This window comes from Sander vitreus, chromosome 9, assembly GCF_031162955.1.
Source record: "Sander vitreus isolate 19-12246 chromosome 9, sanVit1, whole genome shotgun sequence".
Lineage (NCBI taxonomy): Eukaryota > Metazoa > Chordata > Actinopteri > Perciformes > Percidae > Sander > Sander vitreus.
Window position 1 is genome coordinate 8,803,220 of NC_135863.1, and position 16,049 is coordinate 8,819,268.

General features: G+C 42.0%; 1 protein-coding gene across 1 annotated transcript; it reads right to left on the reverse strand.

Annotated features, from left to right (window-relative positions):
* Nucleotides 1–246: 246 nt before the first annotated feature.
* ivns1abpa (influenza virus NS1A binding protein a) lies at nucleotides 247–12,965 on the reverse strand. Its single transcript, XM_078258575.1, has 15 exons — nucleotides 12,776–12,965; nucleotides 8,857–9,147; nucleotides 8,513–8,646; nucleotides 8,063–8,232; nucleotides 7,898–7,973; nucleotides 7,612–7,785; nucleotides 6,222–6,347; nucleotides 4,518–4,628; nucleotides 3,819–3,960; nucleotides 3,335–3,559; nucleotides 2,953–3,074; nucleotides 2,541–2,667; nucleotides 2,062–2,193; nucleotides 1,585–1,758; nucleotides 247–1,452 (listed from the first exon to the last, which is right to left on the reverse strand). The coding sequence occupies exons 3-15, from the start codon at nucleotides 8,621–8,623 to the stop codon at nucleotides 1,190–1,192; spliced, it is 1,953 nt and encodes a 650-aa protein (XP_078114701.1). The 5' UTR covers nucleotides 8,624–8,646; nucleotides 8,857–9,147; nucleotides 12,776–12,965; the 3' UTR covers nucleotides 247–1,189.
* Between the last annotated feature and the right edge of the window lie 3,084 nt (nucleotides 12,966–16,049).

The window sequence follows — 16,049 nt, forward strand, 5'->3', positions numbered from 1 at the left end:
CAGTAAAGTCTAAATTTAGGGTGAGCAAATCAGCTGTTGGAAACTTAGTCCAGGCTTGAAGCACCTGGTTCAGCTGCTGATCTACGACAAACTGCTGTCACAGCCAGACATCTCTTTAATATTTACTTCTCCAAGTACCCTCCTTGGTTAAAACCAATCAGTCGTGGCAAAAGGTACAAATCTAAATATTAACAGTGTAAAACAAGTTATTACTTAATACATACATTTAAAAAAAAAAGAGACAAATCTGATTTAAATGATTTATTAATTAAGAAATGTTATAAATGTGATTCTCATTCCAACATTTCTTCCAGAAGAATCTGCCCATGCCTGACACTTTAAAAACACAAGAAAAAAAAAAAAAAAAGGATTTTCAGTAAACTGCATCTCTACATACATTAATTAGTTAAATTCACAATAACAAAAGTTTGGTTAGCAGAAGCATGGTTGTGCGTGTGGTGTGTGCACAAAAAGAAAATTACTAAAACTGGCACTGGTTAGATTCGTTGACTTGAAGCTGTCTGCTACTACTTTTTATTTTATCAGTAAATCAGCAGTGTATAAAAAATATAAAAAAGGCCATCATTTAAGATTCATAAAGCAATCCAGCTAGTTTAAATGACACTAAAAAAAAAAGCCATGAGGTGTTTCTCAAGTTTGAGTAAGGCTTCAAACCACTGACCTTTAAATGTGAGCAAAATTACGTTTCTGCAACAGAGAATTCTTAAATAAAACTTAACTTTCAAGTCAATTGTCACCACTCCATACTGCCACATTCCAAGTGACCAATAACCACCAGCTCATCTGAAAACCCTCAAAGTGACAAACCTTTCAACTCTAGAGAAGAAAAGCACTAAGTGTATTAAATGTTGGCATATGACAAAAAAATGAGGAAGAAATAAAATATATACAGCACGAAAAACATTGTATGCAATATGCAAAGGCTTCATGTTGCTCTGGGCAACCCATCCCACCCCCACTCCTCCTCCCCACCCTCCAAATATAAGCCAGCCTTCACTGAAGACCCCTCATCCCAACAACCCCTATCCCCACCCACACATATCCGCTCATACACACATACAGAACATCACGAAACACGATTACGTCACTAAGCCTGTTAGTTTGGAAAAAGGTGAAGCACTGTGAAACTCCCCAACTCCCTTCCTCCTCCTCCTTGTCTTCCCCCTCTTTAGTCAGAGAGGGGAGACAGGGCCTTGGTGCAGTCGTCCCACTCGTCTGTCTCGAGGTTGTACACCTCCATCGTGTTGAGGAACTCGTTTCCATCGAAGCCGCCCACAGCGTAGATGGTTTCTCCCAGCATGGCCACGCCCGCATTGCTGCGGGAAGATGTCATGCTACCCAGCATCCTCCACTCATTGCGGGCGGGGTCGTACACCTCCACACAGCGAAGCGCGTGGGAGCCATCGAAGCCGCCAACAACAAACAGTTTGCCTGGACAGAGTGAGAGACATCATCAGCATGATGACCAAAAAAAAAAAAAAAAAACAGAATCACTGAAATTCCTAACAGTTTGCTTCTTGTCAACACACACCAACACCCACACCCACACAGTTGTGGGCTTACCTGCATGGACAGCAACGGCGGCCCCTCTGCGAGCCACATTCATGGGGGCTATCAGGGTCCAGGTGTTGTTCTCAGGGTTGTAGCGTTCCACAGTGTTCAGGCAGTTCCACGACTCCGCCCCTCCAATCACGTACATGAAGCCATCCAACTCACACACTGCTGCCTGGTGCCTCCCTGAAATAAAAAATGTGCTTGATGAATACAACTCTCCTAGTTTCCCCTCAGGGTGCAAAGATCACAAGAGCTGTTCTCTGAGGAATAGTTATCCTACTTTTGGTCTCGTTCTTAAACATAACGGATTCTTTGCTCCAACAATCCAATTTCCCAGAGGGAATAATTAAAGCTTTTTTATAAAAAAAAAAGAAAGAAAAGACATTCGTTAGCTCGCTGAAACTGATATTATTCAGCTTTATGCTTGGGGTTAGACCATGTTATAACTGTAAAAGGGAAGGTTCTGAGTGTATGTGGGACACATACTGATGTTAAGGGAGGCACAGTTGGACCAGGTCTTGGTCACAGGGTCAAAAGCGTCACAGTTCTTCAGGCCCTTCTGCCCACAGGGGTCCGACCCTCCCACAACAAAGAGTTTGTTGTTCAATGAGCAGACACCTTTAAACAAAGAGGACAGAAATGAGCTACTGTAAAAAGGCAAAATAGCTACTTTATTTAAGTGTATTCCTGGATAAAAACATCATTAAAGTGCTCATATTATGCTAGTTTTCAGGTTCATAATTGTATTTAGAAGTTGTACCAGAATAGGTTTACACGGTTTAATTTTCAAAAAACACTATCATTTTGTTGTACTGCACATTTCTGCGGCTCCTCTTTTCACCCTGTGTGTTGAGTGAGGCATTGCACTTCTGTTACATCTTTCTTCAGAGTCATAAGCCAAAAAGCACAATGTGAGCACTTTAAATTCAATAATCAGTTTATTAATCCTTGCAGGAGGGACTGACCTGCATTGCAGCGGTTTGTCCTCAGCTCTGGCACTTGAGCCCACTCGTCAGCATGTGGATCGTACGTCTCCCCGCAGCTCAGCTCGTCAGAATGTCCATTTGAACCGCCAATCACGTACAGCTGACCCTGTAAGGTGGAAATGGACAAATCATTAGACGACGATACATCAACCTGACACCTAAACGCTAATTTAGATTTTGGTTGCCTTATATACTTTGAACTACAAGAACCGACTGACATTAAGTTAACAAGACTTTAGAAACCCAATTATTTGGACAGGTAATAGGGAAACACCCAAGTATTTGCACAAGATTATTGAAACCTGGATAGGTGCAGTCCTAGGCCAATATCCAACCTGTCATTTCATTGTAGAGTCAAAGAAATCTGATAAAGATGAACAGTAAACTGTACCATGAGCACAGCCATCTGAAATCGAGCCCTTGGAGTCCGCATGGGAGCGATGAAGGTCCAGCGGTCCTCTTTGGGGTCATAACACTCCACAGTCCTCAGACACTCTTCTCTGTTGTAGCCTCCTGCAGAAACATAAAGGTTACAGTGGAGCTCTGTGGTTTTTCCCCTTCTTTTACACAACCCCCATTTTAAACATTAAGTATTTAAGACACTAATGTCGAGATAAGTTTGGCGTAGACATTGACGGTACTCAGCGCTCGAAGGTAAGGATTGTCTCTTAAGCCAAGAGAGAAGCACGTAGCTTCCTGTGTATCCCAACCTCCAATTATATACACATGATATAATAGTCTATTCCAACGTTATAACCCTGTTTACTGCTAACCTGCTGCGATGAGTTTTCCGTTAAGGGCTGCGGTGCCCAGGCCAGAGCGAGCGTAATGCATGGGTGAGAGCGGCTGCTCCTCCAGCTCCTCGGGCTGGGCCTCGAAGCTGAGGCTCTTCATCAGGCAGGGGGTGGCAGAGGGAGAGGTCTGAGGGCTGCTGCGACCGTGCAAGAAGATCACACACAACACACCGTCCAGCACAGCCAGACACAGGTAGGTGTTGTCTAGAGGTAAGATTGGAGGTTGTTAGAGGCATTTGAGTTGAGGATAATAATAAAAAAGTTTTGCGATTAAGCTCAGAATTCAGATGCCATGTCCTTTCAAGTAAAGTGGGTTAGTTTTGAAGTCTTGAATCTGCCAGACTTCTGACTTAAATCTCACACTTATTGTGCAGCATATGAAACATGTGCACTAAATATATTGTAATAGAACTAGTTCTGATTGTACTGTGACAAATCACATGTAGTTAATGCATACACTTACTTGTGGTCTTCTCAGAGGCAATGTACTTCCACTCTCTCCTGCCGGTCTGTTTCTGGGCATTTGCTGCTTGGTTGGAGGGCGACAGGCTTCCTGAGGAGCTGCAGCTCATCTGTCTCTGGGTGCTCTCACGTACGGGTTTCTTCTGCAAGAGCACAGTGCAGCTACAGAAGCCAAGCTTGCACCACAGGCCCACCAGTGGCCACAACACCAGCTAAATCATACCCCAAACTACGCTTTGATCCAGCTGATGTAGACGTTTGTATTGAGCAAGTATTGAAATCTCACGCCATCTGAAGCCAACAGCACTGCAAACTACAGTCTCAGACCACACTACTACAGTCAGATCTAACAGCACGCAGTTGAGTCACAACTCAAAATAGAGGGTAAAAAGCTGAGACAGCCATTACTGCCGCATTCAACTGATTGAGATTAGCTTCAAAAATCCAAGTGCGGTTTTAATGTATGCTCAACAGCATAGGCAAGCAACATAGCTCACGTCTTGCTAGTCTATTGACATTGGTCTTTACATTGTGGCTAAACTGTGGTATTAAATGAGCCATATGTACTTCTTGCCAGGCACAGGCTGTTTAGTATGTTTTGCATGGCCAGGCACAAGTTTTCAGCAAGTACAATAAAGCTACACACTGCCAAGCAAAATGTGGTAGAGACTTGTGAAGCCAGGCACAAGCTGTTGAGTACCTGCACAAACTGAAGGTGGTCCTCCTCGCCACCAAACATCTCACTGTGCCCATCAATCACCAGCCCTCCATCCACCAGCTTATGGTCAGGTGAGTAGTACAGCGTTTGCACCTGAAAGACAAACAGGAACAACACACCCATGTGGCTGTCTCCATGGCAACACACTGAGAACCCCAGCATAAGGGGAGAGGAGGGAGGGAGGAGGAAGAAGAGGGCAGTGCTGTGAAGAGGAAGGGGGGGGGGGGGGGGAACGAAAGCATGGATCTTCAGTCACTTGGATGGAAAGCTTCCTTTAAAAAAAGACACACACGCTGCTGCCACTGCAAAGAGTGGTTTAAGTGTTTGAGCTCAAGAAGGTATCGAACAGTGGCTCTCCTTAATTTGCATCTAAAAAAAATAAAATAAAAAAAACAACAAGAGGGAGCCGGTGAAGAATGAGAGGCTGCATCTGGAAAGTTCTTCTGTGAAGAATGAAGAGAAGGAGGAGGAGGGGTTGCATGTGACCCTTTTTCCACCTCTGCTGCTTGGAAACCGGTCCTTTAGCTAAACAAGTTGGTCTTTGTGATGGCAGCCACAATGGGCAGTCAAATCCAGATGACTAAAGACAGTAGCGCTGTTGTAACAACTATCAAGCTAAGATAATCTTAACCATCACCCATTAATAGATTAAATCCAAGAAATCAAAGCCACATGTTCTGTGTATCTTATGTGTTGAAGTCACTCAGTTGCCCATCTGAAGGGAAGATTTTAGAAAAGAAATGCAAAAAGGCTCCTATAAATTTTTATAAAAAGTTGCTGAAAATTATAATTTTACCTGGATGGTTAACCATTAATTTATAGACCAGTGGAATACAATATTTGTACTGAGCAAATCACTATGCTTATGTGCAGTGCTGTTTTCTGTCCAATGCCCAATTTGAGTGGTTATTGAATGGCCAGTGGAAGTATGCCTGTATGAGACTATATTGTTGTTATGTGCAGTAAAGGGCATTCAATTAGATGTATGTATTGCTTAAGGTTTGCGAGGAATGTATTCTGGTAAATGCAAAAATGGGGTGCATCTGTATATGTGGCATGGACAGATGGGAGCACAGTGTTGCTTGGCTGCAAAGAGAGGCTGCTGAGAGGCAGTAGTGCTCCTCTCCTCCCTTTTCTCTGACTCATTACCCTGGTGGCTCAGTCCCGGCTCTTCAGTCTGGTCTCCTGCTGCTGCTAATAAACCTACAGGAGAGATAAATCAACGGGGAGGAGTGTCTGTTAGTGCTGGAACAAAAAACATGCACCTGTTCAGATAGTAAAGTGGCAGTGAGACAGTAGAATCAAGGGTCACACCTTTGAGAACCTGTGTTTTTGTGTTTCAGAGGAGAAGAGCACTGTAATACTCAGATGGGGTTGAATGTAAACCAACCACATACCCAAAGAGAACAGTGGAAACAAACAAGAGCAAACAGCAGCTCTTTTTGGCTCACCTCTAATTTGTAGTATGGTTCAGGGGTACAGAGTTTCTTACTGCAAAAACCTCAACAAACCAGAGGGAAAAAAAAAGAACAATCCTGACATAGCAGCATGACAATGTCATGCTATTTCTACTTCAACCCGCCTAATGACTTCTTAATGTCAAAAACAGGAGTCAGAGGGAAAGGAAGGGGCAGGGTGGGAATGAAAATCAGTCTGAGAGTTTAGACTGCACGCCCTGGTACTGACCTCCTCCATCAGTCGTTCCAGTTGGTCTCCATTCTCCCAAAGGCTACGCTGCACCCAGTTGAGCACCTTCGAATAGAGCTTGCCATTGCTGGGCAGGGTCAGGTTGTCTTCTAGCATTACTTCTAACTGTAAACACACAAAGGAGACGAAACAGGAGTTAGGTTTACACACAGTAGGAATAAAGTGACTGCTTTACTGAAGAAATAAATTCCATGATCCTTATCGTTCACTGGAAAACATGATCTTACTGGCTGATTATTATTTACCTTTGAATTAGGTACATGTGATTCCTTACCTGTATATTCCCTTAATTTTGCCATGGTGGCAGGATTCACCTTTTGTAATACTATTAAGTTGCTTGGGAAACATTCACACCACTAATTAAACCAGTAAGCTCGTGGTGCAAAATATGTATACATGTTTGGATTAATCATGGATTCATCAGGAAATGTGTTTGAAAAAATAGAAATGTTGAAGTTGCTGAAGGTTGCTTTTCTAAATTCATGTCTTGTCTCAAATAATTTGTTGTTACAGGTGATTTAAAATAGGACAACAGCAATTAGCTAATGGACCAAATAGCTGCCAGCCAACAATATTTTTTTCGCAATGCTCAGTACAGGTCAAGTTTGTGGTTCACTTCAGGAGAATTTAACAGATTGTTCTAACCGATTTAAAAGCCTCAAGGTATTAATGTTGCAATGACAGAACTAGCAAATCTTCACATTTGAGAAGCTGTAATTAACAAAAGTTTGGTATTTAATAGATAAAGTATTTCAATGTCACTGTTCATTTATTGTATGACCAACCAACTTGTCATTTTAGCACTAGGCCTACTCCCAGATAATGTACAATCCTAAATCAGGGTGAAGCACAATGAAGGCCAAACAGCATGCACCAACCCAACAACTTCATTCAATTTATCTGACTTGCACAACCTCAACTAGTTAATCTCGTAGAGTACCTAGTGCAGTCCCCATGGTGAATAAAAACATATACAATGTACCCTCCTCTACTAGGCCTTACTATTGCATATGTTTAAAAGTCACCTGCTCTAAATACATTCTCGGCAGGCTTTAGCAGTAGGGAAATCTATTAAGATGCACACGTACGTACTAAGTATTGTTAATCTCATGTCAAAGTCAGAAAGTTAAAAATGCAAAAGGTTAATCCAGCGTGTGTCCTTCAATTTAAGACCACCAACGCTGGTTAGTTTTAGTGCAGGAGTCAAGGGGGACTAGAATAGACAACTCTCAACCTGTGTTGCCTTGTAGCTTCATGATCAGAGAATGGCACCCACTCTTTCAAATCATCTATAACTTACTAGTCCCACTTTAACTGACTATAAAATACTTAAAAACATTATGGCATGTGTGCAAATTGAAGCTAGTACCTTGAGGCGGGGAAGTTTGAGGAAGTCCTCCTGTTCAGACACTTCCAGTAGATGGTCCTGGATGAAGGCATCCACCTTGGCCAAAACTCTGACATCTCCCATAGAGCTGGCAAAGTTCCGAAAAGAGATGGCGCTCTGGGAATCCATTTTAGACAGCAGGTAGTCGCCACAAATCTAAGAAGTGAGTGGGATGTGTTAAAGTTATTTGTAACCTGCAAAAATCACGTGACCAAAATTGTAGCATTGGGGTTATTTCTCCAATGCTACAATGTGATTAAAAACATACCTGTTTGACTCGCTCCATCTTGAACTTTTTGGCTGCTGAGTAAACTTCCTTGACCAGTTCCTTGTCTGCCTTTAGCCTGCAACACACAGAAGAACAAGAAGGTTGTCAATTGCTAAGATCAGAGATGAGATAAGATAAGAGGTAAAAGGTCAAAGTGCTACTAACTGGGCAGTATAGGCGTAATTGAGCAAGATCTCCACAGCCTCTGGGTCCAAGTCCTCAAAAGTGACATGCGAGACTCCGTGAGTCTCAATGTCACTATTAAAGATTTCAAACAGGTATGGACTGCAGCAAGCCAGAACAGCACGGTGAGCCATCAGCTCATGACCACACACCTGGACAAATGAAGACAGAAGACAAGCAATTAGGAAATTTGTTAAAAGGGAAACTACTACCAAACATGATATTAGTGTTTTAGCATCAAGTGAACTAAAGAAATAAACACAATATTGATTGACAGAATATAATGAAAGCAACATGATCAATAGCTAAAAATCAAATCCATTTACACACACACACACACACACACTTGAAGGCTCATTACCACGACTGATAATTGTAGTGGTTTTGAAACTGTGACTTTTTTGTACAAGTGTGTGTTTTCATTAACCATACCTGCAGTCTGACATCACAGAACTGACCACTCTTTCTCAGAGCGTTCATTTTGGCCACGGTGGAATCCAGGAAACTCTCATCCTCAAAGATCAAATAGCCGTTTGGAATCATCTTGGTGTATTTTGATATTATGCCTGCAGAGGAAAGGTAAGGTAACAAAAATTAATGTTTGCCAAGTAAAGCAATAATACCCAGCATGCTTGTCTTTTTCCCCCTCTTACATGCTTTCAGCCACGTAACATTGTTATAGCTGTCTTTATTAATTGATGACCAGAAAGAGGATTAGGTGCCTGTAATGTGCATTGTGTATTATAATATGTCCTATGCATTAGTCATTGCCTTACCTAATAGAGAATAATGCAAATTCAGGGAAGCAACACTGCTGAGAGTAGAACCGAAAGTAGGTAATAGGCAAAGCAGACTGAGATCACAGTGGAACTCAAGTTTTCTTCACCCAAGAAGAGGAATGGGAAGTTGTTAGAAGAAATGCCAGTTGACTAAATGGCCGTGAGCAGAAGGGAGAAGGGGAGCAGCCGCACGGACAAACTATCAGGCTTGAAGCGACTGTAATCAAGTCCTCGGGATCCCGTTGGCTATAGAGTTGTACGTATTCTGTGTTGGTCATACATTATAACCTAGAAGAAAAGGAGAAAAAAGGGTTTGTTATTTCTTTTAAGTGGAAAGAGGGCCTATTCTTGGCACCCATTCGATGCTAGCAAGAGTCAGTCCCACATGGTAAATCAAGGCAAACTTGCGCACAGGAAGGCAGTTGAGAACACTGCCCTCCACCCCCTCTTCCAGCATCCTTTTCACAAGCCATTTTCCAAAAACATGCAGGAGTACACTGTTTCCATTTTACCCACATGCCTACAAAATTCAAGAATAGATGCTCTGATTCAGGTTATCCTCATCGAATTCAGAAAGAAAACTGGAATTAAGCATTTGATCCCAATATGCTGTAAACCAAAAGGCGTACAGCGTTGGTAGCTAAGCCCATGTCTTTGGTACTCCTCCCTTACAACACCCTCCATTTACCGCTTTAAATCTCCGCACCTGCTGATGTGTCTCACCAGGCCGAGCAAAACCATTTAATCCGTTTCATGCCTTGAGCTCTGTCTCCACTCTCTGAAGCAAGGCCACTCCAACTCTCTTATGTGACAAGCCCCTTTGACTGGCTCCTCCCTATAGGAACCCTTTCATTCAAGCAATGGCCTATAAGGAAAATGCAGGAGGGAACAACTTGTGACAAGAGTTTCCACAGCCAGTCAATTGTGGAGATACAGTGATGGTCGGTTATATGTTGCTATAAATTGTGGTTGGCCATCATAGCTCTCCATATACCACAGGCCCCACCCACCCACACATCACAGCTATTAGAGATCATCCCATCTCTCTCCATCTTAAGAATGTATTCTGCTATTGAAGAGTTTAGATTTCACTAGCCGTAAAGCCTCTGGCAGCCCATACTGAGCCAAACAAAAACACAGAGCTCACTTGTACCAAACAGATATCTACAGCAAAAATGTACACAACTGACATAATCCCATGCCTAACCATGATGCCGTCTGCAATCTGAAGCTCAGTAAATAAATTACACTGCAGTCCCAACAGCTTTATCACCATACATATATGGGGAGAGAGGACAAGACGGACCACAGCAGCTGCCCATAGTCTGAAAATGTATCCATAGTCCATGTGACATGGCTTTCTTGGGTAGCCCAGCTTTGTGATTGTGTTCTGTATCCAACTTGCATGCAATGATTCTAACTCATTAGAAAAGGCTGTGATTTACTCAACTGCTGCACATATAATGTACTGACTCTAGCTGCTGTCAGTGGCACATTCAGTAGCAGCCTCAGACTGCATTTAAAGTTTTTTTTGTCTGTCCTTTGACAACAAACAGCATAATGAAATGGAACAATAAGGTGCTGTACGACTGTTCCGGGTTTGGCAAAGACGTGTGTAGGCGGATGTGTTAAACTACCAAGCTAAGACAGCTGGGAGGTATGCCAGAGATTTGGCACATGCTAGAATATGGTCTTTTTGTATTGTACCGAACAGCATGGAAAGCTATAATTCAGCCCGTGTGTGTGTGTGGAGAAAACATTGACCTAGTTTTGAGTTGTGATGCAACATCTAGCAGAAGGTTCCTTGTGAAGGCTCAAAAGCTCAACTCCTCCACATTTGGGTCCACTGTGCTCGCCTGTTGCCTTGTTCCCCTCTCATTTCTCCACCTAACACTTACCCAACACTCTGCCAGGCAAGCCACGCCCTGAGCTCTCTGCATAATTCTTTAATACAGTGCCGTTTTAAATCACAGCTGTGATTAAATAATCTTCTGTAAACTGATAAGACAATCTCACGCCGTGGCCAGTGTTACTCTGGGAACCAGCAAATAGCAATTCAGGAATGATGTCTGGCATAAAACTGCTATGTTAAGCAAGTTTCATGCTGACAATGTATTAAATTGTTGCCTTCAAGGGAAATGGTTGACAAGATTCATGTCAAACTAGAGTAAGAATTGGGAAATAACAGTGACGAGATCGAGTCAGTGCCTGGAATTTATGTATAGAAAAAAAAAAAAAAAGCCAGGCAGACATGAGCTTCAAATGTGGATATTGGGGCATACGCTTAAAAATCAGCCAACAAAAGGAGAGAACAAAGGCATCAAAGAGAACAAGTGAGATTGTTCACAATGTTGTCACAGAGGGTAGCCCTGAAAGTATTTTCTCTCTCTCCATTTTTCCACCTAATTAGTCAGTCACAAAAGTGCAGGCCTGACACTGAACAATCAATGCCTGTTAGACACCACTCCAGTGGTGAAGAGAAGCATTGCTGGATATTTCACCCAGTTTTATGGTGTGGAACACTCAGAAATGTACAGTACTGCTTAATTTAACACATCTTGAACAAAGGAATCTATTAAGGGTGTGACAAAAATGAAGTAGGCAGTAAATATTGTATTGGTTGTGTGCGTCTATAAATATACAAAAATGTATCGAAACACTAGCACTAGAACTCAGATACTATAATACCTAAAATGTTTGTTTCACCCTTTTCATAAAATCACTAATCTACTGTGCTATTTGGAAATTTTCCACGTGGTTGCCAGCCTCAGAATCGGATTAAAAGCACACTAGGTCAAATACTATGCATGGCATAAGGCAACATGCAGCCGACTGACACTAACGTTACACTAAAGCAATTTCCTTTAACTAGAAAATCGATACAGTACAGCCAATAATGCTCAGTGTCGACAGAAACAGTGGCGCGTCAATATTAGGCCAAGGAGACTGTTCACAGTCTTTTAAATCTGACACGATACGGCACTAAATGGAGGGTGAGTAAAGGACAGGATGTACCCATGCTACGTTACCCACATCATGCCATACCCCAGTGGGCAAGTCTTACAATTGCCACCCAGTATATTGTGTTTGCATATTCGCGGCAAAACAATGTCATTCATCTGCCTGCCTGCCTCCTCTGGTGGAGTACTGTAACGTTACCAGGGCCATGTCGACTGGCGATGTGCCAGGAGTCTTTACAGCTAGCTAGTCTGTAACGTTACATACATCCCGCCACCAGAAGCTGGGAAAGGAACTAGAACCCCCCCTGAGAAGAATCTGATTAACTCGACTTTTACACGGATTACAAAAGCAGAAATATGTTAGCCATCCAGTTGGAGCCAAGCTAAAGTTGGAAACCTGAAGAGAGACGGAGAGGTCTGGAAGATAATGCACGTTAGCCTTCTAACGTTAGCTAGATAACCTGCTGCTTAGCTAGGATGAGAAGCCATGAGACAGCCACACCAGTTGAATTTATTAAATTGGACCTTGTTGAATACATTCGGTCGTCTGCCAGTGTACGTGATCAACACGAGAACTAGCTTCACTAATGTTACTTCGTTAGATGGTAATATGAGCCAAATACCTGCGTCATTATAGTTAACGCTAGCTGTATGCGGGAACGGTTTGTGATATGTCCGCGCCAAAGCTAGCTAGGTATTTCCAGCAGTTTCCACGCAGCCTGAGCAGAGACAGCAGCTAGTTAACATTACCATTCATTCCTAAACGCAAAATATCTAGCTATAGCTCAAGATTAGTTGAAATTGAAAGAAAGACGGACACATAAAGTTAAACATCTGCTGTAACCAATGGTAGATTTAACGATTTCTCCACATTTTAACAGCCACGTTAACGTTACTTGACAAAGACGTTAAACAGCAGCATTTCCTTTTTGATTTGAAGAGAGAACAAATCTTACCTGAGGCGTTTGACAGCAAACGATATTAGACATATTTAATGCGAATTCAGAGTTGGTTGGATTGGGTTAAAGCAAAGACGCAACGCGGCTACAGGCACGGCTTGTTAGGCTAGTAGTAGATGTATATTCCCTCTTTGTGGAAATAATACGTCCACTCTCAGTCTAGTTTGGACTAGATCTGATAGAATGGCCGGTTGGTGGTGACGGGAAAGCGTGCGGCCGCCCTGTGACGCAACCAACAGTGGGCGGTCCTACAACGCCTACTCCTACTCTGAAAGTGAGTGATGAACATGGATGTATGAAGAGAACGGTGATGAAATCTTGCATTTTTACTTCCGGCACCCGCTGTAGGCGGGACTGTTGAGCTCTATGATACAATGTACGAGTGGCTCATGGGCTTGTCTCAAGTTGTACAGTAGCCTATGTGTGAATATACACAATAAAGTTAATGACAAAAAGAGTGGCTCATAGGTAAAATAAATAAATGCAAAACATATATATATATATATATATATCAACGAAGTGAAGTTAAAGCACTTTTCCAGTAATTAGTTCATCAGCCTGACAATATACAATTCATAGTAATGATATACACAGTCAGTAGTGGAAGAAGATGGCTACTCAAGTAAGATATTTAATCCTTTACTTGAGTAGCCTATATGTAGCAATACAAAAACTAAAAATACTTAATTAAAAGGCCTGCATTCATAATTTGAATTCAAGCAATGGCCCCTGTGAGTGTTATCTTACAGTTTAACTGGATTCTTTTTACTGATGCATTTTAACTATAACAATTCATCTTTTTTATGAGCTCATCATTGGGTTTGTGTTTAAATGTGATACATTTGTAGCTATAGCTTTATATATATATATATATATATATATATATATATATATATATATATATATATATATATATAGTAATGAATATCCACATTGCCCTCAAGAGTAAGGTCAGAGAGCATAAAACAATTTACTTTAGGACACTTCAGCAGGGTTTCATTTCAAAGAAACATGTCATGGACCACAACACATCAATAATCTGGAAAAGCAAAGAAACCAAAGACTCAACCACCTCAAAGCACTCAGCGGACACAAACACGGAACATCACTAGAAATCATTCTCAAAGTCTAACAAATATACATCAGATCCATTTTTGAATATGCAGCCCCAGCCTGGACCAAAGCCTCACAACACCAATTCAACGCACTACAAATCATCCAAAACAAGACAATAAAAATGGCGTACAGACTCCCACAGTACCCATTACATCCACAGAATGCCCAGACTCAAACCCATCCAAGAGAGAAACATCATCCTCACAAAAAACTACATTCAGAGAGCCATCAACCCAGCAATGACGCAGCTAATCCAGGAAGCACAATGGGCCACCGGAACACCCCTCTCGATAATCCTCCAAAACAAACCACCATATAGCCATCAGAATGCCAATTTACAACCCGCGATTACATTCTTCACCATTCCATTCACCCCATTTCCACTCTACATACCTCATCTATCTTTATTTTATTCAGTGTTCTCATCTATTTATCCAGTTATTTAATTACTTTCTTTTTTTGGTAATCTTGTTCTATTCCCTCACCCCCCACCAACATGAACAATGTAGGCCTCTCCTTGCTCAGTTCTGTTAGCTTTATCTTTTATTTTATCTTCTATTTTATCTGTGCTACTCATTTTATTTTATTCACGTATTTATCCATTTTTTTATTTATTCTCTATTTTTATTCTTTTTTTCTGTTTTAGCCTATAATAAAACATAAATGAAAAATTGGTCACGTGCTGCCTTCAATCCTCCCAAGTGGGCTCCTTCTCCACCTCCTTCCCTCATGTCTGTCTTTATGGATAGAAAAGGGGACAAGCCCTGAGCTATCCTCCACGCACAAGAAAAAAACCTACCTAGCTAGTACTTCAGCAGGGTGGATGTTTGCTGAGTCTCCTGGTCTAACCTGGGGCCAGAATGGCTCCTCTGCCTTTTGCTTCTTATGTCTGTATGGAGATCTTTTACATTTTGTGTCTCCTGTCTTTTGAATGCATTAGCCATTCAATTTACCCTTCCACTTTTCCATATTTACTCGTCATTTGTCATATTCTCCTGTACATGTGTCTGTGAGTCATGACAGCATACCGGGATAAGTTGTTTGAGGTCCATTAAGAAGGAACATCCAGGTTAAAACCTCTCCACTACTGCACATACGTCATCGAGAGAAAGAAGGACCCTGCACCTGCCTTGACTGAATGGAGCTTAGTACTACTTAAGTACATCAGTAATTACATTAGAGGATGAGAATGGAGCAGTGGAGTGTGTGTGTGTGTGTGTGTGTGTGTGTGTGTGTGTGTGTGTGTGTGTGTGTGTGTGTGTGTGTGTGTGTGGTGTGTGTGTGTGTGTGTGTGAAGTCGATGGGCTTATGGATGGTCTCCATATGTTTGTGAAAGCCTGGCACCGAATGTATAGGTGACAGCAGCACAAGAGCATTTAGTAAGCACAGTGTCGAGAACCAAAGTGTTAACAACCAAAGCCAGGGGTCCAGTCAACGCAGATTAGGTTTATCAACACAACGTAATCTCTTCATAACAGCTCTTGTGCTGGTATTATTATCCCATCCATGTGGGGGTGACATTCCTGACATGGTGAAAGAAGTTATTGCTGGCTTATGGGCAAGGAAATAAATGGGTGGTTTCCAAGGATGGTCACTTCATATTTCACCCTTATTTCTTTTTTGTAGCTGTGTCAATGTGTGCCTGGATTGCAGAGGGAGAGTTACCATACACACGGGCCGGGAAACCAGCCAGCTTTAAGGTCATATCACCAGGATGTTTTCAACAAAACAATTTAAAAAAAGATACAGTCCATGCCATCACAGATGCATTACTATGCAACTTTTACATGATTGCCAAACACATGCTTATTGTTATGTCCAGCTTTTGAACTGTAAATGTTAACTTAACCACCTGTAACATAAACAAACAATACCCTAAACACAATCAAACCAAACAAAACCAAGTTGGGTGCCAGAAAGGCAACAGCCTTCCAGGAGGGAGAAAGAGCGAGCCATCTTGGAATCACCCAGGTCAATATACAGTAGACTCCCAGCAGGTAAGGCCAATCCCTTAACGAGGTCGGAGGAACCATTCAATCAGGGGCGACTAAGAAAGGGAACAGAGACAGGCCAAATCAAGTCATATGGCCCAGGGCCATCACAATCAACACAACGTAATCTCTTCATAATAGCTCCATCCATGTGGGGGTGACAT

Bases quoted from the DNA above. Each gene is read 5' to 3' on its own strand.
- ivns1abpa (XM_078258575.1), bottom strand. From the start codon at position 8,623: ATGATTCCAAACGGCTATTTGATCTTTGAGGATGAGAGTTTCCTGGAT. The intron at 2,194-2,540 runs GTCAGTCCCTCC...CTTTGTTTAAAG, and splicing joins GACAAACCGCTGCAATGCAG to GTGTCTGCTCATTGAACAAC. The intron at 1,453-1,584 runs GTAAGCCCACAA...CACTCTGTCCAG, and splicing joins CGCCGTTGCTGTCCATGCAG to GCAAACTGTTTGTTGTTGGC.